The 24,395-nt window shown below is 39.2% G+C and overlaps 1 protein-coding gene across 2 annotated transcripts in view; it reads left to right on the top strand.

The window, feature by feature from the left end:
* The window catches only part of LOC143150886 (lachesin), a 452,222-nt gene that overhangs the window by 400,579 nt on the left and 27,248 nt on the right, over positions 1 to 24,395 (top strand). For both annotated transcript variants that reach the window (XM_076319439.1, XM_076319438.1), the window contains exons 8-9: positions 5,449 to 5,505; positions 6,676 to 6,762. In XM_076319439.1, coding sequence (XP_076175554.1) covers positions 5,449 to 5,505; positions 6,676 to 6,762 — 144 coding nt within the window. The remainder of the gene's footprint in view (positions 1 to 5,448; positions 5,506 to 6,675; positions 6,763 to 24,395) is intronic.

Genomic DNA, 24,395 nt, shown 5'->3' with positions numbered 1-24,395 from the left:
TAAATTATGAAAGATTACTAAATCACGAGCTAATTTACCTTCTCTCTAATCGTTGATAAGGTTGGATTTGCTTAAAATTCTCTACGTTGAAACGTACATCAGAAGATGTATTTCAAAGTTCGAAAAATATGAAAATTTCTCTCGTAACGATTTATTATTTATGCTCTGTCGATTGAAAAACACTCGTTATCGGAATTCTCGACAATTCGAGCGGTCCAATTGAAAAAAAGAAAGAACATTGTAACGAGACGTAACGAGATCGTTGTAAAATCTTCATCCACGTGGAGTTTAATAAACATAATCCCTGGACATATTTTCGACGTTCAATTGGCACGCGAACGAAACTACCGTGTTTCGAGAAAACGAGTAACCGATGGAGGGGCAAAATCACGGTCGTGAAAATCGCAATGGATCTTCTTTGCGTCGACAGCTCGTTCGAGGAGCTAAATCACGAAGGTACCGAACGGTAGCAGAAATTACTGGGAATCGTCACCCTCGTTCGAGCGATCCAATCTCCCTTCAGGATCTTGTGTCTCTAATTGGTGCGTAACAAAGCCACGTAAACGATCGGGCGCAACTTTCGGAAAGTTTCGGTGCCAAGTTTTCCCGGTGATCGTATCGCGGGCTCGGAATCGTTTCAAAATTGTGTAATTACGATCCTCGTGCGGATAAGAAACTCCGAGCGTGCAATTTTCAAGATGACTGAAATTTCTGCAGCCGCCCGAAGGGTAAGAAAAGAAGGCACCCGCTAACGGTATCGGCGATCTCGCGGTCGCAATTTGAAGGTAACATATTTTACGGTTAAAGAGCGGCCTGACGGCTGGTACCGGGGAGGGGGATCATAAAATTCGCTTTCCCGTGTCGTCGGTAAGGCTTATCGCGCCGCCGCACGCGTCCGAAGGATTATAACTCGTCATGAAAATTGCGAGCGAGCGAGCGAGCCCTCGTCCCGCTTGTAATTTTCGCCCGTTGGATATAAAGTGGGTCGCGTTCGATCAGATCCGCGCCTTCGACGATTGATTTCCTCGCGATAAAACAACACCTTCGGGGAGGGACATCCAGTGCCACGAAGGCGACGACCAGACACGAAAGACACCGGTGACGCGTGTCGAGACGCTATCGCGTGCCCCGAACGCTCCGACATCGCGGATAAGCGAATTGTTCTAACCTTTTGAGCGATATGGACGGATATTTGCGTGCGGAGAAAGCTATCGGTAGGGAGTATGGACGCATATATGCGTTTAGAGAGAGCTATCGGTGTGATCTATGGATACGTATATGTGTTTACAGAAAGCTATCGGTGGGGACTTGGGACCTATATGCGTTTAGAGGGAGCTATCGGTGTGGTCTATGGACACATATATGTGTTTAGAGAAAGCTATCGGTGTGGTCTATGGACACATATATGTGTTTACAGAAAGCTATCGGTGGGGACTTGGGACGTATATATGCGTTTAGAGGGAGCTATCGGTGGTGACGATGGACGCATATATGCCTTTACAGAAAGCTATCGGTGGAGACTATGGACGTATATATGCGTTTAGAGGGAGCTATCGGTGGTGACTGTGGACGCATATATGCCCTTAGAGCGTACTATCGGTGAGATTAATGGACACATATATTACAAAAAGCTATCGCTGTCATCTATGGACCTATATATACGTTTAGAGAAAGTTATCGGTGGGGACCATGGACGAATTATATTCGTTTAGAGCAGGCTAACAGTGTGATCTATAGACACCTATATGCGTTTAGAGCAAGCTATCATTGTGGTCCATGAACGTATATATACTTGTAGAAAAAGTTATCAGTGTGGACTAGCAATCCGTATATGCGTTTAGAGAAAGCTATCGGTATGAACTATGGACGCTTATACGTACGTTCGAAAGTAACTTTCTCGTATTGTTTAATTCAAAGTAAAAGAATTACAATTACAATTTAGTTGCGCCTTGTAAATTAAATCGTTAAAATTAACGCTAGCAGATAAATATTCCGTCCTCAGCGCAAGTAGACAAGCGCTGTCCATACGGATTACTTCGATCGGAAATATTCAGCAATTAAACGGTTAATAATGTCAAAGTACCTGTCGCAGGAAAATATTCTTCCGGTTCTTGAACTCGTCGATCTGCCCGGGAAATATCGTCCGGAATAACGAAGTGACACCTTTTAAAAAAGGAAATGGATCGATAATCGCAGATAGCTTAACGTAAACATTAATCGAAAACAGCGAACGTGGATTTAAATAATTTCTCGTACCGTTCACCGTTGTCTCTTACTCTATCGCCTTCCCGCGCCCCCTTTGTTTCCACTCCTCTTTGGAGGATTAATCGGGAATTTTGCTCCGGTTTCCTTTCTCGTGTTTCAGACGGATAAGCCTGGAACGATGTTGCGACGCAAATGTTGGCTCTCGCGCTTCAGAAATCGGTTTATTGCATCGGAGACCATGGACTGGGATTCTTGGACAGCTGTACACCGTGCACGCCTGGATGCAACTACGGGGTCATTTGTTCAATGTCGCGCGCTGCTTTCCAAGAATCCCAGGGTTGTTTAATTTTTCCTAGGAACGAGTCAAATAGAGAAAAGTGTTCAATTCTGTTTCGAATTTAGAATATACGTCCAACTGGGTATGAATTTTTCATTGAAAGAAATAATTCCACGATTGTTGTTCCTATTGTTTCTTAAACGAATCCATTTTCGTTATAGGTATTACATTAGGTATTATATTTAGGTATTACATTTTTCCGAACAGTTGTACGATCGAAAGATCGAATTTAAATGTGTTATCAATTCGTTGAATTGTTAACGTCGATTTAAAAAGGATGAAAAGAATCGCGTGTGAAATTCTCAGAAAGACAATTTCACGGTTCGTAAAGCCTGACAAAGAGTGACAGAATGTACACTCATTGAAACGAAAAGGTATACAATAGAAGTACAAGAAGGGAGGGTAGCTACTTTGTTGACGACGATCTAGCGTAAAAGGCTCGAGCGGGGATAATTTAAGTCTTATCTCGCAATAAAGGCTGTGGCCACATGTTTGCATTATGTCCACGCGCGTAAACACGTCTGTCAAGGAGCACACTTTGTCATCCCATCCTATTTGCCTTCGGTACCGTGAAAGTATCCCGTGGAATGCGGACGCGCACTTTCCACATACGAGCAATCGCTCAGTCGCCCGTGACAAATAACGATGACTTTTTCGCGATGGACGCGTCACACACTCTGACACGAGTTAGTTTGTTCGTGTCTGGTGCGGAATTCACGCGAGTAATTTTGACAATTTCCTTCCGCAATGCTCGATCACGCGACGCTGAAATTGTCACGCACTTCGAAACGAAGATCGTTTCGAAATCAAGAATCCATCCTTCGGTCCATCGGTGAGACTCAGACGATAGAAAATAAGAGCTGTCGTTCGATTTGAATTGGAGCAGAAGTTAAATCCAACGAAACCGAAAAAAATCCTTGAAAGTTGAAGATTTGACTTTCCATTTTAGTACTCGTCCTAATAAAAAATTACACGTTGCCTCTGGTGCATAACGGAGAAGATGAAACAGAACTTAAGAGATTTGTGTGTTTTGGAAATGTTACGAGGTTACTCTGAAGGATCAATGAAGGTAGGAGGGAAAGTAGAAAATCGACAATTTATATCCAACTGAGAATTCACACGAGTTCAGATCGTTTAAAATTTTAACGTCGCGTTTTGAACGAACGACCAAGAGAATCTTCCTTCGCAATGTCTTCCAAGATGTGTTACTTCGTCAAAATACTCTAACGTGTTTAGATATCTATCTAATTTCATCCCGGATCGACTCATTTCCCAGAATAATCAAAATGACAGAGTTCCAAGAACTCGCGTCCTCTTTCCTCAAACAAGATGAACCGAATTAATGTTTACTCGACGTGCAAGGTACAGATAGATTTTCCAAATATAGCTGGTAGAGAGCACCCTGAGGAAATTTTTCTCCCCGAATTGAGCAGATCGCGTTAAACGTATTAAATTTAACACGATTAAGGAGAGACTGCCTCTCGTATCGATGTCACCCATATTACTTATGTTTGTGCAACTTTCAAATTACAAAAAAGTATTGAAAAAGATTCAAAGTAGAAATTGAACCATTTCCAAATGCCTGTAGATTAACCAGAAAAATTCTCAATGAAAACAAAATGTGAAACATTCTCCTCTTGATTCACCTGTAGATCGCCTCTTTGACGTACAACCGACTGTTTTCGAGCCACGTGGTGGAAATGATGAAACAAAGTGTCACGCGTAATATAATTGCAGTCGTAACAGTGACCTTGAACGACCAAAACATTTCGCGCTCTCACGCGACCCTTTTTCCACTGAAAACAAACGACACGAGATATCTTGCGTGACGAGGTCGTAATGGTGGAAATCTCGTAAAGCAACTCGTGCTTTGGACACGGTGACCTTGAACGACCAAAAATTCTCGCGCTGACACGAGATGCGAACCTCTTTCCGCTAGAAACAAACGACACGAGATATCTCGCGTGACGAGACCGTAATGGTGGAAATCTCGTAAAGCAACTCGTGCTATGGACACGGTGACCTTGAACGACCAAAAATTCTCGCGCTGACACGAGACGCGAACTTCTTTCGATCGTGAGTAAACGAAACGCGACACTCGCGTGACCGAGCGGGGAAAGTGGAGGGGGTTCGCGCGTAACGCGATTCGTAGACGGGACAGTGACCTTGAGCAGTCACAGAACTCGGCGCGCTCGCTCGTGATACGAAGTTCTTCCCGCCGTAAGGAAACGAAACGCGACACTCGCGTGACTGAGCCGTGAAAATGGAGGGGGGATCGCGCGTAACGCGATTCACAGTCGGTACAGTGACCTTGAGCAGCCACAGAACTGGGCGTGCTCGCTCGTGATACGAAGTTCTGTCCCCGTAGTAAGGAAACGAAACGCGACTAGACCGAATCGAAAGAAACGTGATATCTCGCGAGACGACAATATTCTTGTCACCGTGGCCGCGTATCCGCGCGTACGGAACTTAACGTAATCCTTTGCCAGCTGCAGCCGCTACTAAATCCGCGTGAGCACGACGACGAGGATTTCAGGGACGACGGCGAGGAGTACGTAGGACGAATGACGATATTAGGAATAATTATTCAACTATATTCACCCGGGCCGACGGAGCGGATAGTAGAGGGAGGGCAGTGGTAGGTAGCCTTGTAAAATATGATCTGGAGTTTGGCCGGCCTGGCCGGCGCCATGGGGGCTAATACGTTTGAGGGCGAAGTTAGTAACAGGTGGCGCGATCCATAACGGTCCCTGCAGCTTCCACGCCTCTCCTGGCACACCTATCTCCCCCCTTTTGTGCTATAGCGAAACCAACCTCCCCCCGAGGTCGGTTCTAACGGCACACGCGCCTACGCCAGAAGGGAAGAAACTTTAATTAAAAATAAAAACTTGTTTCTTTCGTTGCAGAGTCCTCGCCGCCAACCACCAGCCCCAGTCCGTCCACCACGGAGTTGCCGAAGAAAGGTGAGCTCGTAAACCTCCCTTAATCGCGGAGAAAATAATATTTTATCCCGCGGAAGCGGCCCGTGTGGCGTGCCTCTATTTTTTTTTTTCTGTTTTTTTTTTCTTTTCTTTTTTCGATACGGCTTGAAGAGCTTCTTTCCACGACGTTGGCTGTTCTTTATCTTTCTCTTCCGCTCCTCGTTACGTGGGTAAATTCTGAACGCGTTCTCTTCATCTTTCCTCTTCGTAATTCAGTTGAAGAGTTTCGCAGAGTGAATTTGTATACCGAAGCATACGGGGGTGTCCTTCGTTTTTTTTTTCCTCTTGAATAAATTTGTTCGAACATCGCGCCGTGTCACTTGATTAGAAAAAAGATTGGTTAATAAAGAACATTGCAACAGGGTTAAACAAATGTGACGTAAAATTGGAAAATGTACGAAGCGTTTCCATCGACCATTTAACGACCGTGCCTCGGTTAATTCGGGCAACGTAATCAGCGGATAAACAAGGGAGACGCGCTTAGCGAATCAAATAATGCGAAATAATAAAATGGGAAGTGTAAAATTTCGAGCAGACATTTTTCGACACATTTTCGTAATTGTCGTTAAAGCCGATCACCGAATAAAACTCGATAATTGTTAACGAGAAACGATTGCAATGTGTTTCTCATTCGTTTGATTTGTAATTTATACAATTGCTTATTTCCAATCTATGCGATTAGATGCTTTCAATGTTTAATGTTTTCAGATCGGTAAAGTTGTTCGAAAAATATTTCTAAATCTTGCGTACAGTAAATAAAAAATATAGCGTGGAATATATGTGGAAAATTATTAGAATCTCCGAATGTACAATCAGGAAAGAACGTTCATAAAATTATCGATGTGCTGAAAATCGAAAGGGCTTCGTGTTAATAAACATGTTGAAAGTGTGGTTGAATTTTATCGATGTACTTATTTTCCGGGACTTTGCACTCGAAAGAAGCTTAACTTTTCACGGACTTCCTACGGAAAGTAATTTAGTTCCCGACCTCGAGCCGAATGGCCGTGGTTTATTATTTATACGACGTACTTTGTATACTCCCAGCGATTATATACGCATATTAAACTGGAAAGTAGTAAGTGGAATTTTTGGAGAACTTGTTTCTCGTTCGTTTCCAGCACAAACCGCTATGAAATCATGCTTTCTGCGCAGATTGGGATCTGATGGCTGAAATGAATAACTCCGTTTACGGAAATCCAAGCTCCTTGACGATTCATAACGAAAAAAGCGTGAAAGCAGGTGAGTCTATTTCGCAAACTAATTTTAAAAATCGTCGAACCAGAGTTACGCAAAATTCTGGTAATTTGAATTAGCTTCGTAGATTCCCGCGTATTCTTCGTCTCGAATTTTAAAACAATTATGCTCGTTTGATGCAACGCGTTAGCGAAAATTACGATCGTCAAATTTACATTAAGAACGTGACGAGCTGAACGTCAGATTAGCAGGTCAGACACATGGAAATTTCGTACGACTTTGAGGAAAGTAAATGTAAATGACAAAAAGTTCTCTCGCTTCGAGTCTACCTGTGAAACGCATTCTCTTCAATCTTGATCTTTTTTCGACGAACGCATCGATCACCCAGACATCTCTCGCGGGAAAACTCGGGAAGAGAGGAAACGGGTGCAGTGAGGCAGAAATGCAACAAAAATGTAATAATGCGATAAAGTTAGCAGTCAAATAGAGAAAAATCTCTTAGGTAGTATATTCGATAGTTCGAAGAATAGAATTGCTTTTGCAAATGGGTTTTCTTAGAAAGTTAAACTGCAATTCCTTGAACTTAACTGACACTTTTGTCAGTTTAGTCGTTTCGTTATTGAACAATATGATATATTATACAAATATTACTTCTCAATTACAATTCGATACAGTCTAATTTAAAGAATTAAGAATTAACTTTCTCGTGAATTTGTCATATGTTCTCTTTTCACGTTCGACATAAATTATTAAGAAAGAAATATTTTATGAATGTTTTTACGAAATCAAATATTTTACTGTACCTTTTGACACATAGAAGTTTTTTATATTATTTGCACATGGTGCTCGTTGCAGTAGAAAAATTCGTCTGATGTAACTGAAAAAAAAATGAAATTAATATTTAAAACGAGAATCAATATACAATATCAGTTTTAAATCGATATTTAATATTCTCCATTTCATATCGAGTTCACATTTTTTTTTTACGTTTCTCTTAAGTATTAAAAATTAAATACTGTCTATTTGTCTGATTAGCGACTAGTACTCTAAATTTCTATGTATTTCGAAGTTTTTTTAATTGAAATCGTTCATTTTGAGATTAAATTAATCGATTTAATAATTAAAGAGAAATTCAAATATTCGAAAGCACGTCGAACGTATATGAAGTAACCTCTGCAGTAATAAATATTGAAGCATGGAACTGCACTAACTTATTAGTAAATATATATTTATTTAGAATCTACAATCAGACACTTGAATTTAATCGCGCGAGACTCCTTTGCGGTACGTTCTAAATTTTCAATAATTAATTCGAACGTTGAGCAATGGCCACAACCACTTTCGGAGATCCTTGAGATCGATCGCGGGTTTCTGGTGGTTTCGAGAAATTAGGACGCTTCAACACTTGCAGTATTAAGATAAACAGGTGAAACAACGCACTTTGAGTACATCAAAGAACCTTGGAATCTTAATTAACCCTGGAACAATTGATGGTAGTTCTGTCTCAATCTCACTTTCCTATTTCGTATTTCATTCGGCAAGTTTCCGTTTGCTTGTGTTACTATTGCATACACCTAACGCCTACTTCCACTTAGCATTAGTAAATTGAATTCGTATTGTTGAATATTATTGACTCGTTTCGCACATTTGAACGACGTTTATGTTTTCATGAACTTAATAAGTCTGTATTATCTGCTTCTATACATATCGTGTGAGATTACAAAATATTTATTAACAAACACTAAATGATCAAGAATGAAGAAACGAAGCGATGGAAAGTTAATTAAATGTCGAAAGAAGTACAATCCGGTGTTAAATGATTGAAATAATCTATAATATTAATTATTAACGTCAGCAAACAGTTCGTAAATTAAGTGAATATAATTCTCCATGGTATTGTACAAATATAGTAATAGTATAACTAAAACTGCATTAGGAAATTGTAGTATTTGATATTAAGGTATCAGAAATATGAATTATACATTTATATTGTTATATATTCATAACAATGAATAAATAGGGTCATTGTATTTTTTGGTTATGGAAAAGATATTAATAATTAACACAAATTCTCGTAGTTTGATAATCGAGAACTGTGTTAATGAATTAAGAATATTTTCTTCAGAATTAATCGTTCGAGACAAGTAACTAATTGGAAGAAAAGTAATACTTTACATTTTGATGAAATCAAATATTATTACATTCAACGTTTACTAACAAGCTATTCACTTTATCCCGTCGTATTTGGATAATTCGACGCATACTATTATTCCGTCACGAAACCTGATATTTACAAAGTTGCAAGGTTTACGAGGAGGTAAATGTAGGTACTTACGCTCCACTGTGAAGCCTGTTGCGTGTAAAATTTAATTGTAAATTGATCGAAAATTAAAAGCTACAAAGCAGCTTAAAACTTTTCTTCTAAGTACAAAGTTTCTTGCATATAGTATAATACTAGCCGTTCTAAATCAACATGCATACGAAACGATTGAATCGCGTTGTTCCACTAGGTTTACTCATGCATCTATGCATTGGATGTCCGCCATGGCTGAGATATTTCGCGCATGCGCACACGAGGAAAGAAACCTTGAACGTAGACCCCGATTCTGGGCCACACTTTCCTCGCAGTTGTTTAATTATGGTTGTCTCGTTATCAGAGCACTCCAGAAAATAATCTTCATTTCAAAACCATAATTATCAAACGATAACTGCAATACAGCATAATTTCAAGCGCAATGATCTATATTCTTCTGCCATCGTTCTACCAGCAATTGCATTCGTCGTGATTATTAAATCATTTCGCGCCAAATTTGAACTAAATACATTTAATTACAATTCACTCAAGTTTCGTTACTAATAGTGACACAAGAGAATTCAAATTTCGATTGTTTGCAACTTATTCTAAAGATACATGAAGCAAATAATAAAAACGCAAAGAAATCTAAGATATATATTTTCTGAATCGACATTAAGAAGCCTTTTAACCTTTCGAAGCACAGTTGCTAAACGTGTGAAATGATACAGCATAACTGAAACTAAAACATAGATTAATTAGACATTTAATTATGAGATAAAGTATTAACAGTTTCACCATACAACTTGTATAGAGTTGTTTTAATTTTTCATGGCAAGTTGAAAAATATCCTTCTGTGAACTTCAGGGTACTGAAAAGGTTGTACATACCTTAACCCACTATGCCCCAAAGAGTTAAACAATATGTTAATAAATCGTACACTTTATTTCGGTTAAAACAAAGGGAAAGCTGAACGATTAAAATCGTGCAATATTATTCACGACACGTTAACAATACGATAAATCCAGTTCGAGAGTATCGCGTACTGTATTAAATCACCTATTCCTATCGAATCGTTCCAACCAATCGAAAAGAACGAAGGGAATCAAATTCCCAACAGCGAATGTGTAAATATCTCGTGGAAGGAATCCAATCTCGGTAGCTATCCTCTAAAAATACCTCCCAGAAACGATCAAGAAGCGGATTACAAGAAACCAAACAAGAGGACTCAAGAGCCGTAAAAATCGCTGGCCAGAGAAAGTCCGTGGGAGGGAAGGGTGGGCACGAGAAACCGAAACAGAGGGAACAACAAGTGAAAAGGTCGTGAAAGTAGATGGGGGATGCTCCGTACATGTACGTGTAAAATCTGTGGGGCCGTGCGAGGGGCAGGTGGTACGAGGGACGATGAAAATCAAGGGCCAGGAGGTGAGGTTCGAGGGTGTGCCCCCCACGCCCCCTGTAACATCAATATTTCATGTATGCTAACACGCCAGAACTAATAATGCACCAGCCAGAGGAAGACCCAAGAATAATATCAGCCACCGGCGTTACTCCGTGTTCTCCCCACCCGTGGTAGTGTCGTCCCTTTTTCCCCGTGCACGGTGTCTTTCCAACCCCTCGTTCTCCCCGCCGTGTTCCTTCGAAGCACTTTCTTCGTCCGACGAGGACAGAGACACCACGGGGATAGAGAGAACGGTACTTTTGCGCCTTGTGCTAAATTTAATCTAACAAAGTGCGAGAACCTTTTCGAAAATTCGTGTCTCGTTGGGCCGCGCCACATCCTTCCCTACCTCCCCCTCACCCTACCCCCTGTTCCAGCGTTCTTCTTCCACCGCCGCCGGGCTGCATCTAAGCTGCACGCAGTGTCCCCGACGAGGGAAGACGGGAGGGTAAAAGACAAAGAGCTGGAGGCAGGAAGGTATGCGACATCGGGCTCGTAAGTCGGAACACGGCGTGTTCCTCCTTGTTTCTCCCTTTCTGAAGGGGTTGTCGGCTACGGAGCGAGAAAGCGCGATGGAAGCAATGGGGTGGGGAGGGTGAGGTTTGTAATTGGCGCAACATCTGCGGTCTGCGGGGTGGCATTAATGTTTGCTCCCCCCTCCCGACGTTCCTCCGCGAGACTCCGGTTCTCCGTTCCGCTCTTTGTTTGGGCTCGTCGTCCCTCCACGCGCGTTTTCTTCTTCGTGCCCGTGGTCTCCTTTTCATTTATTTTCCGTCCCCTTTTTATTTCCCGACTTTTTGTTCCGCGTTGTTGTTGAATTGAGTCGCGAGTAATTTTTCGGCCAGCGAACGTCGTCGTTCCGGGTTCAAGAAGGAGGATCCTGGTTTTTTTTTCTTTTTTTTTTCCGCCTTTCTTTTTCTTCTTAATTAACCCTTCGAGCGCCAACAACGGTTACGAGCGATCGATGCACCGCGAGTGTGCGGCGAACGCCTATGGGCGTCGAACGAATACTCTCGATGAACGAGAACAGTGGATTTCCGCACGCGTCGTGTGAAGCGCGATATTCGCGGGAGAAGTTCCTCGGATTTTTATGAAAGTTTGTGCGTTTTCGGAGCAGCGAGAAATAAAAAGTACTTTACAGGTGTAAGAGGTGATACACGATTCTTTGGAGTTTCGCGAAACTGAATTAACGGATAGGAAATCTTTTAAACGAATTCCGGTATGGTTTTCGACGAAATATAATGCATGTCCATTGATGGTAAAAAATAATAAGGAAATAAAAAGATCACTTGTGAACACTTTTAAGAATAGCTACCGTTTATCATCCGAAAGAAATTTTTAGAAGTGTTCATTTTATCTTTTCAATTGTCAAATATGTATGTAATATCGGTACGAAATAAAGATGTGGCTAAGTGTGAATTAAAAGTAAGTGCAGTAGATTGTAACGTTTTTTTAACAATTTTGAGGATAATGAAAGTAAAAATAGGAAGTGTCCTTGTAGCTCTGATAGTTTTCAAAATAAAGTTAGAGGTGAAACTTCGAAGAGTAGTTTCACTCTTCGAACATTAGTTACTCCCGTTGAAAAAAAAATACGCGTCCCTTAGTTTTAGTTGCTCTACAAGCCCTAAAAGTTTGAGTTTCTGCTCGAAAGATGTCGATTTTCAGGATAGGAATTGTTATAAGATAAAGGTAAAAAACATTGCTGCGGAATATAAAGTTTCTGAAAGCTGTATATCGATTTTTATATATTTAGAATAACTTGATTTTCCGGGTTAATTGAGTTAATCGCAACGAACCAAGGAAGTAATTAACATCTATAATCCGTGTTCGATACACCGAATAACAGGTTCCAAGAAATTAATATTTTCTGTTTAGTTCCAAACGAATCTTCCGAAATCTTCTTTACGTTAGTTTATCGAGTTCTAACTAAGAGCTAAAAATATTTAGTGTTAAAACACTAGCAACATTATTCTGTGCGCGAACCTTTTAAACAATTTTGTACGTTTGATTCTTTTTTTCAATTTCCCTTTTTCCTTTTTTTTAAAAGCAAATATTTTCACACGAGCACGCTACTGCGTATTTACTCTTTGCCTTTCGTTGTTTTCCCGTTCTTCCCCCCTTTCGTTTCATTTCTTTCTCATTTTAACCTCGCTGCTGCTGTGCATTTATTTTGTTGTTTCTAGTACATATTTGTGCCATTTTCCGCTTTTCACATTTCATATATATATATATATATATATATATCTCACAGTTTCCTCTTGTTGCTATTTCAATTCCTGCTTCAATCATTGCGTTATCCAATTTTTTTGTTTCGTTGTGTTTTATTTGATATCGTGTTTGAAAGGTAAGAACTTTTCTCTCCGTTATTTTCATTAGACATTCTACCAATTTTCTACCTTGATATTTTTCTTCCGGCCCCTGCTTTTCCACTTCGTTTCATAATTCTTTGTATAATTACGTTCCATTATGATTAAATAATTTCGAAAGAATTATTTCGTTCATCGCTGGACCAACAATTTCTTCAACGACGACATAAATATTTTTACTCAAATTACGGATAGAATATTTATTCGTTTTATCTCGAGCCAAAATTATGGTGGAGCACCAAGAATTGGAAAACTTCAACGTACAGTGATCCTTACAAGAGAACCAATTGTAGACTCATAAAACACTCGTGAGTCAGTAAAAGTATAAATCAATATTTTTTTATGAAATTTAAAACAAATATTACGAATGATAGTCCAGAGAAGCATAGTTTATTTTAAATAAATGTTTCGATTCTTAATCCAGGTTCCTTTCGATATACAAAATGTTATATGATTGTTTACATCTACAAATGTACGAGTAATGCTAGGAATTTCAGTAGAATCAATAGTGCAATATTTATTGAAATACAAAAGTAATTGTAACTCGCAAAGAGAAATGGTTCATACGTTCTTATAAACTTGTTAATTGTGTCTCTGTGGCAAATACATCCTCGAAGAAAGTTTCACTTATTAGAACACACCGTGCATACGGTATTACAAAACAATCACCGATCATTTATCAAAACTACAATGTTTCATTTTCCACCCCTCCCTAGCCGCCAAAAGTTACGAACTTTTCATGGAGAATTCACAAGACCGTTGCACCAACAAATCGATCCGCAAGTTTCATACTTGGGGAAAATTTATCGCAAGCTGTTTATCATTATAGTCGGTGTAGAAAGTAAAGAAACCATTAACAATTGTTTCCGTGTAAAATCGGATAATCAATTGGTTATATATTTCATCTACTATGTTCGATGCGTATTAACCAACAGATCGTTGGATAATAACGAAATTACACGCCACCACATTAATTACCCTAACTTCCCATCCACAATAACCGTTTACGGTCACGATAATTGTTTAATCGTATAATTCGGCAAGTGAAAACTTAATTAGCTACAGCTTTCCTGTGCGTTCGCTCGAGCACCGTGCAAAAGTGAAATTTTAAGTACGCATAACTATATTACTAATCGTAATTATTCCTAAAAGGAACCTCATGTGTAATTTATTTAACACGAATGTTGCAAAGAAGAATATTAAATCGCATATTACAACTGAAATGTATACGTATCGATTTCTGTGATTATTTTAATGGTAATTTTTTCTTAATCTCCCTTAAGAAGAGAGCATCGTTAAAGAGAATCATTAACACGATACAGGTCGGAGTGCATCGATCGGAATACCAAGAAATAATTAATACAAGTATAAATTTCTAATTAATTTCGATATCTACAAAAGACGGATAATTTCGTAATTCTCGTAACAAACGAAAATCTGAAATATTTCAAATATCTAGAAGTATAGTATAAATATGAATGAACGATATAATTATGTTTGTTCGGGACATTTCGAATTTGTATCTATCGGAAGAATAACGGAATTGCCTGTTTTTCATTTTATAACTACACGTTATAAATATGGAAGTGGAATATATTATATTTCTTCAACGCGTTTCAAATTCGATGGTATCGATATTGTAAAATTTCGATGATAGAGATCAATGCTCCACCTTTGAAAAAGATTTCGGATTGCTGTTCGATAAAAATGATTAAACATATAAATTGAATTTAATTTAACGTATCGATGAACAAACTGATCCGTTTCAAGTAATATAAGTAATATCGTTTTTCAATCTCATTACATTTTCATTTCAAGTTTCACCGATTGAAAGGCACCGATACAGATATCGTTAATACTCTCGCGAACGTATCAAACAGGTATCGATCCTCTTTGGTACCTGTATAATTAAATACCGTACAAAATCATACTTTACTCTTTGTCATTGATACCATCGATATCGGTAGGCATTATTCCTCGCCGTCTATAATAGTCCGAACAACTCGAGTCGTGCATCGGATCTCCCTTTTGTTTTTTTCTTTTTTGTCGCGAGCGTGTCCCAAGCGTCATTCGAGCATCCAACAGGAAGCGTGTATCAGACGGTAATGCGTCACCCCAAAGTTACAATGGCAGATGTAGTCAGCTATGGTTGTAGTATCGTGACATCTTCCAGACCACATACGCCCTTAGGTGTCCCTTAATTCCCCCGGGAACCGTTGTTCGCCTGTAATTCTGCAGAACGTACAGAGATTGGCTTAGTCGCATGCTTGCATACAGATAAAGCGACTACTATCCTATCGTGAGCTCACACATACGAAGGGGTTGACGGCAAACCGTGGGGGAACGCGGGTGAAATGCCTCGAATGCATCAGCGACATCAACACCAGGCTGATTAAATCTCCGATAGGAAATGATCGTTGCGACGCCGTTTCGCGATGCTTATGCCAAATAGTAATAAGCCCCAAACACCGATGATTGGGTAATTTTAATTCTGACGCGTTGACGCGAGCTAAACCGTTCCACCGGAGGACACAATTCCTCGTCTATTGTATCTCCGATTTTGCCACCTCTGAAAATTATCCGATCCTCGACAGAGAAAGTAACAGTGATAGATCCTGGTGAAATTCCTGGATAAACATCGAGAAGATTACTTTACTTTTTGTTGATCGAAGCAACGATATTTACTCGAATACATTTCGAAACTATTAGACGAGCGTCGAGAAGAATCTCCGGTTGGCTGACCAGAGCAACGACACTTGATCGAACATTTTTCAAAATTATTAGACAAGTGTCGAGAAGAATCTCCGGTTGGCTGACCAGAGCAACGACACTTGATCGAACATTTTTCAACATTTTTAGACAAGTGTCGTGAAGAATCTTCTTTCGATCGATCGAAGCAATGGTACTTGTTTATGTAGTTTAATATTTCGATCGTGCAATTCTTCATCGGAGCATTCGACATTCGTCGATAAGTGGATTACTTTTTAATATTTGTAAATAACTAGATTTGAAATTGAAATCTTTGATGAAAAGATTTCGAAATTTAAAGATAATATCGCGCAAATGAATTCAGGTTCCGAAATTGTTGTATACCGATATTGAGAAACACGACATTAATTTCTATATTTTGCAAACCCAGACCGTTGTGTAACATTTGTCTCTGAGATCCTGTTCACTCTTTACACTATTTTAAGGTAACGAAATCTATAATTTATCGCTCGATTTCATCTAGTTCCGTATCTGAAACTGTTACGAGAATCTACTTACGAATCTTACAATATAATTCCATTAAGAACAACACTCAGCCGAGAGATGTCTAAATATAAAGTTAGCAAATTGTATAAATACATTTGACCGTATTTGATCAGAATTAGTACAATCGAAATAGAAGTTATCGAAGTAACTCCAAAATCAAAGATCGGGGCTTCATTTATCCTTCCCGGAATCAAAATAGTAACCTCGATTCTATCGATAACTAAATGTTACAATATTAGTCATAATTTTCGAAATACAAGTGAACACTAACAACTCTATTGTCGGCACAGTTAGAGATTACGAAAGGTGAAGTCTGCAAATAAATGAATTTTAACGACTCCAGAGGCCATCGACCAGCGAATCGAGAAGCTGCGTGAAATTTTGGCACAGGAACTCGATGACCGATGGACAACCTAATTCCATCGATGCTCCCTGTTATCTTCGATTGCCTGGATTTCGAGAATGGTAGATATCTAGATTGACTTAACCGCGCGTGTACGCACTGTCAACATGTTCTACATACTATTGTATGCATATGTGCGTGCAGGCTGGCTTAATATTCGCTAAATGGGGTTGGCAGGACGGGTTGAACTGGGTCAATTCTGCCACAAAGTCGATCATGGCGAACGTTGCAAAATCACGTGTCTGAAATGCGTCCTAGAAATTACATTTACCAATGTGACAACGTTTGCAGAAATATACCAATATTGCACGTTACAGATGGTTATGGTTTGTTTAGGGCAATACTCTTCGGGTCGAAGGTTGTTCAAGATTCGTATTGGCCTGTTTGTTTAACACTACATCGTATTAATTACGAATGCAATTCACAAGGAAATGCACGGTACGTTAACGTTTGATAGTATTAAAATTCAGCCCTGTTGCAACGAATAGAAAGTTTATGGTCTTTGGGAGAAAAGTTTCTTAAAGAAGAGAGAAGGTGAATAAAATGAACGGCAGGATCGTTTTTATTGACAAAGAATAGTGGCAATATATTAGTGACCCTCTAAGTTCGTTTAGGATGATTAACACGAAAATGGGACGTACAATTTGCAGCTTACTGTTGGTGTATTGCAAGGAGACGAGATAAAATAATAACAGTGTTCTGTGCTCCATGCTTGTAATTTACTATAACATTTCACGTCACTTCTGCAGAAAAATATTTGCAATGTTTGGTGTACAGTTCATAATGCGTGGACCTTAAAGCGTTGAATGAGAAATTAATTAATTGACAGTGACATGAAATTGGTAGGCATGAAATTAATGTTTAATAAGTTCTACGTTTGCAAAGTAAATAATAATTCAGTGAAAGGATTTTATAGGCATTGTTTGCGTTAAAAGAACAAATTTCGAAACATCAAAAAGCAAGAAATAATCTCCTCTGAAGCAATACTTCAATCAACTACCACGTTAACTTTTATTGTAGAATATTTATCGCGTACACATTATCGCTGTGTAGTAATTTCGTTATTGGAGCATCGAATCTGAAAGTAATATTATAGGTTTAAAAAAATTTTAACCTCATTTACGAATAATTAAAATCGATCGGTGGACCTAAACAATTTACCTTTTTGATTAAAATTTCTCATTTCGATCACACGTTACATAAAAACAGACGAATCGATACAAACTCGTGTTGGACGTACTTTCGATTAACAATTTTGACGGGTCATTTCACCATTTTTTAATTTTTAATTTACAACCATGTAAATGGTTCGGTGACAAGGGAGGTCTCGTGTTTTTTACCTGGTACAGTTGAGATTTATTCCAAGTTAAAATACACATGCTAGTAAATAAGTTTCTCCACCTCACAATTATTTACTAATAAACAATTATATCGAGAACATTCGAAAATTTGTATCCATCTTCAAAGATATCGAAACCCTTCGTGCTTCTTTTAAGTTCAGTTCTCGTCGAGAATCAAAAGCTGAAACGAATGTATTAAAATATCTTCTCCGAATTTAATTTATAACTCTAAATGACAAACGTAAAAATAGATGAACCGAGAAAACCAACGAGAAACGATACAAAATTTCCAACATTCGATCTTGTAGAATATCTCAAACAGAACGACCAGAATTCTATTCGAATACCAACGAATAAAAACTCCGGATAAATATTTATCCGCAATGTATATTCGATCGACAGTTACTCTCATAAGTTTCTCATTCGTTCAACGCGAAATATAATGACAATCTTCACCGAAAAAATAACACATCAATCATTTATCCATTTTTCGTTATTCGAAATTCTTATTCGAGCAACAACTCTAGCCTGCATCTCTAACTGGATCGAATCTTTCGAGAACTGTTGATCATCGATTGTTGAGAAAACATTCGCCACAGGAGCTTCCACATCCCCTGTCAAATTCCGTGTCAACGACAACAAACCTTTATACACTGGAGATTTCCTATTCGTCTATTCGAATAAGTTTCTGATTCGTTCAACGCGAAATATAATGACAATCTTCACCGAACAAATAACACATCAATCATTTATCCATTTTTCGTTATTCGAAATTCTTATTCGAGCAACAACTCTAGCCTGTATCTCTAACTGGATCGAGTCTTTCGAGAACTGTTGATCATCGATTGTTGAGAAAACATTCGCCACAGGAGCTTCCACATTCCCTGTCAAATTCCGTGTCAACGACAACAAACCTTTATACGCTGGGGATTTCCTATTCGTCGATTATAGGGTGTATTAGACGGCGACTAAGCAGCTGCCTATGATCGCTCAATATGCCTTGTACGCTATCACGAACACACATGTATATCGACGGTAGCTTAATACACGCGGAACGGTGCCGGTCGCATCCACCATCCTAAATGATATGTTTATGCCAGCACTTAACGTACGTTTCGGGGACGACGCATGCAAACGCACGCCATAAATATTATTACCGCGGCGCGGCGGCCGTGCCGTTCTAATTCCCAGTCTTGGAAATTCGTTGCATTTCAAATTTGACGCGTACCCGCTGACGAACGAGCTGCTTTGCAAGGCAGAATAAATGGAAATGAAAGTGTAAAGCTGCCCGCTAATGATCCTGGAAAATGTACAGCGGCTCGCGCGGCACATCGAAACACTCGTCACAATTTCTTTCTCTTTCTCTCCTTTTCTTCCCTCTCTCTCTCTCTCTCTCTCTTTTTCTTTTTCTTTTTTCTTCTTGCGCGTTTGTTCTTACGAGCGAGTCGACTAATTCCGTAACACGGAATTCCCGACACATCTCTCGAAGCGTGCATTACTCGTCTCTCGGACAACGGTAATCGCGTTTCGAAAGTTGTCGCGCTTTCGGTGGAAATCAGTGGGAAAACCGTCGAGGTGGAAAGTTCGCGAAGAATGTCGTCTTTTTCATCGCGGAAGAATTGAATGTTTAATTGCTCTACCGGCCATTTAGAAGTCCAACGGTAGCGGGACGCTTGAAAAATTCCGGCACGACAAGCTGATCGTTAATAGAGCATTCGAAACGCGAGGGCGGGAGGTGGTGAAGGGTGGTGGTGCTGGTAGCGATGGTGGTGGTGGTGAACGCGAGGAAAAAGTTGGGGAGCAAATTTTTAATTTCAAGCTTTGTCGCGGAGAACCAATAAAATGCAAATGGGAAATTAAATCTCGTTTAATTTACAATCTAAAGTCAAAGTGTAAACGTCAAGTCCGCGCTGTTAGTAGCGCGGCGATGGAATTTGCATATAATCGTTAAAAGAACCGGGAGATTCATCGTGCATCGGAAACTTTTTTTCCGGAATCGTTATTCCGTTTAATGTAAAATCCCGTCTTACGTTTCGATTAATAACGAAATTGGATTAAATTGTATTTCGGGTTCGTAGATCGACCGGTAAGGGTGAAATGGGGAACTATGGAAAATATGTATTTACGCACAGTGGTGGAAAAATGTCGTTCCTTCGACTGAGCGTGAAATATAAATTAACATCGTCCACCGTGCTACCGGCTATCAACGATCTTTGTACAGTCATGCTTATCATTTCACGTGACTAATGCGTTTTAATCTCTCGATGTGTTCTAGACGATATACCACCTTATGGACACTATCTAACGGTCTTTGAGTACGAAACGTGACACAGTGGCGCACACAGTCGCAGCTGGACTATCATTTGTTTCAGAATGTTACAGAACGATTATGATAAGTAACCAGTTTGATCGATCGAACCGAGACAATTCGAAGATTAGTATATCGTAATAGAAGTGCTCGAAATAGAGCATCCACTCGAGCAATATTATCATTCGATGACGTATCCAATCCATTAAAAGCTTCATTTTCTACGAGGTAAACATTCGATGTCACTTCGTTCGGTAATTTCGATCAACTGTTAACGCAACGAAACTTTTCGTCCACGATAATATTTGAATTGTTCAACAACGGGATACTGTATTTGTCACGGGTAATGTATTTGGATTGTCAACTACGATAAGCGTTTATAGAAGTTCGCAAGTGAAACCCCTTGTTCGACTCTAAACGTTAACGCGTAGTCAAACGTCCACAGGGGATCGTCCTGAACAGCACAACTAGAAGCTGATGTAGCATTACTAAACTCAAATGTACAGAACACTGACACAGTGGTATCGGTACATTCCCGAGACTGTGTTAAAGTCAGGTTAACGCTACCGAAAACCTTTTGTCGAGAAAATACAACTGGAACACTCGAACAAACTTTGAATCAATTTTTAACTTAGAGCGTTGTAAAGAGCTACAAAGAATGCCTCTGAATAATATTCACTATGCGAGTAAAATTCGTCTGTCTATAAATTGTATTTTCATGACGCTAATACTATTAAAAATAATATTTTTCAAAAATTCTGATCGCCAAACCTGAATACTATCACTCAAATATATTGGATTGTTCGGAAAGTCATTTCGCTTTTTTTGGTGAAAATGAAACATAATTTTTTTCAAACATTTTATTAAATCATCCATTCTCCATTTTGGAAAACGAAATGACTCTCCGAACAACCTGATACTTTGGTTGTAATTTCGATTAAAGATCTAATTAACAAGATCGAGTCACGTATTGAATTACTTCTATGTATTACCTTTTCAATTTACCAAATTCACAGTATTCGTTAAATAATGTTCCACGAGTAATCTACGTGATGTATAATTAACGTGATATATTGATGTATTATTAACAGTGTTCGAGAAAAAAAACATTCACGAAGAGACGGCTCCTTTTAGCGCTCTAAACTATAAGACCACCCTTGGACGTCCATGGGGGATCTATCAGAAACGTCAGCTTCATTATTCCCTTAATAACTCATTGGTTTAATTAAACTAACACTTGCTGTTTCGGCTTGTAATCCCCTCTTTCGACCTCTTTAATTCTATGCCCTGATTACGCGTTTCTAAATGATTTCGAACCGATTAGAATTAAATAATATACACCCGATCCGAATTAAACATCACACGTAGCGTTTAACGTACTCAACATTGCCTAACGACTATCTATTAGCTTGTTCGGAAAGTCATTTCGTTTTCCAAAATGAAGAATATACAATTTAGTAAAGTATTTATACACTCTAAAAAAATCGTGTTTCATTCTCACAAAAAAAAAAAAAAGAAAAGAACGAAATGACTTTCCGAACAACCCAATATTTACTCTAACGACGATTTACATGTCTAAAAGATAAATTAAGATACGTAAATTTATAATAACTTATTCCCAGACCGCGCAGGAATCGACATACTTTCGCTTTCGTGAGTAAATTTCGCTCCAAAATATTCGCAATATTATCTTTTTCGATAAATGACGCGATCCGAGTAGTAAACCCGCTTAAAATTAATATTCGCCGTGAGGGCTCCCGACGTTCGTGCTAGCGAGTCGAACGAACGACATCGTGGGACGTCTCCATGATTGCAAAGGGGTTAAATAAACTCGAACAGTCGGTGGGACGCGCTCCAAAAATTGTGGCCCTAATTCCAGAGGCGCTTCGCGTGTACGGTACGCCGCACGGTATACTGTCGCTGCTAATGTTTGGCCGGGATTTGCATACGTCTGTCTGGCCTATCCATTCCTCTGTACCCGGTGCATCTCACCTTGTTGTCCATGGACGTGTATACGACCGGTTAGGTCGGATCTCGTCTGTATCGGGCCGCTATTATACACAGGGCCGAACAAGTGGCTCACGGCGCAGGCGTGTGTACCAGGATGATCGCCCATTACCTTGCCGAAATAGGGTATTGTGCCAAGACCGTGTTCCCCGACGCTATCCGCCTTTCCTGCTCTTCCAGCGACCGACTGCCTTCGGGCCAGGAACTTACAAAATCTAATCAGGAGGGTACGAAGACAAAGCGGTGTGTTCGAGCAGCTTGCACCGGGTCTGCAAGCCGAGAATTAAGTCCCGGCTACCGCCGCTGACAGGGTTTATCGATATTGTTTCGAGGAGGACGATTTCTGAGGGGGGCAAGTTTCGGTACTCGGTTCCAGCTTCTATGGAATTAGGGTCAATGCGGAGGGAATGATGATGCTTGGCAGATTGGAGCACGGGGTTCTTTTGATAGAAGAGATGCAGTGGTGGTGTGCTTCCCTGGCAGACAGGCTGTGAATTCGTTACCGTAGAAATTGGATGGAGTAAGAAGAATTCGTTTCCTATTGCGAATCGGTGATCTCGTGGCGAGAGGATTCAGACACGCGTCAAACGTGGTTTTTATTCGCGGAGATGTAATTAGAATTTGGGACTTTATGGTAGTTATCGTTGTACTTGAACAATGATAAATTATGGGAAGAGTCACAAATTATGGGTAAATTCGTTTCCCATTGCGAATTGGTGATCTCGTGGTGTGAAGATTTAGATTCGTGTCAAGCATGGTTTTTATTATCGGAGCTTATAATTTGGAACTTTATGGTAGTTATCGTTGTACTTGAAAGCTTGATCGAAAATTATGGGAAAATTTGTTTCTCATTGCGAATTGGTGATCTCGTGGCGTGAAAATTTGGATTCGTGTCAAGGGTGGTTTTTATTATCGGAGCTTATAATTTGAGACTTTAGTTATCATGATATTTGAAAGCTTGATTAAAAATTATGAGAAAATTTATGCAATACAGGGTGTTTCGTGTATGTTGCACAAAATTTGTAGAGATAAATTCGTTTGGTTCAGAGTTCACAATATTACAATTTATGCGTTTTCTCCTATAGTCATTTTCACGAGTTTTGAGAGTTATCGCTATTTTTTTGCGTATTACTATGTATTTTTTATGATGTAAAATTGTAGTGGATGTCAAGACGAATTCAACGACCTACGACACTATGAACTTTAAATGACATTTAATTGAAACATCGCATGAGTTTGAAGGCGTTTGAATTGTCTACGTTCTACATTTTTGGTTTACCGTAAGTAATCGGTTTATTTATTCTACGATTTGAACATTGGTTCAAAATGGCGTATATATCGAAACATCTTGCATATATCTATTTACCTATCTGTCTATTCGAATGTTCATATATAGTAATAGGACAAGTGAGGGAAAATTATTGTTCGCAAATGTCGGAATAAATATTAAACGTGGTATAAAAATATTGTATATTTGTCGGCTTGAAACTGTACTTCTCGTGCGCAAATACTCTGCTTTAAAATTTGCAGAAAGACTTCAGACATTGGAATTTGAAAATCGAGCAGGGAAAATCTGAAATTCAGACTTAACTGCGTGAAAAAAGGGTCATTGTTATAAATAGTAATTCGTTGAACTGCAGTCCTAAAGTTCAATACCCTTGGGCAGTTACTATAATTAACTTGCTCGACTATCGCGGAGAAAATTTCTCGAAACGAAAACCCATATCCAGTCCACAGGGGAGCTACGAAAAGTGATCTAGAATGATATTTGAAAAAATCATAAAAGGAGATTAAGGAAGATTACGTCAATTTTAAATCATCTTAGATTAGGTTTAAAAATAGTACTTCGGTTACAGCTCGTCCCTTTGTACACATTGTTTCGTATCTGATCTATCGTGATAAAGCAATGCCTCCTTGACATTTCTAATATATCAAAGTTTGCACAATAAAAACGTTCAACAAAATAATAATTTAAAATCTCTGTATCCGTTCAATCTCTATCTCCGTTTATCCCAGCCATAATGATTTATAATATCTTAAGCTACAAAATTGCATCATAAATGTTGTTTTGGCGAGCAATAATAAATAAACACCCTATAACGTGTTTCATAATAGGAAATTATCATTATAAACGAAGTACATTGCGATCGTGGTATAACCTTAATGTCTACTTGATTACGCGAACCAGTTGAAATTTAACAAAGTTACTATCTATTAGAGTAAGCGGTACTCGATCGGTTATTACTCTGTGAAACTTTAAACGCG

Source organism: Ptiloglossa arizonensis, chromosome 9, assembly GCF_051014685.1.
Source record: "Ptiloglossa arizonensis isolate GNS036 chromosome 9, iyPtiAriz1_principal, whole genome shotgun sequence".
NCBI classification, from domain to species: Eukaryota; Metazoa; Arthropoda; class Insecta; order Hymenoptera; family Colletidae; genus Ptiloglossa; species Ptiloglossa arizonensis.
Note: the sequence above shows the minus strand (reverse complement) of the source record. Positions and strands in the feature narration are given on the sequence as shown.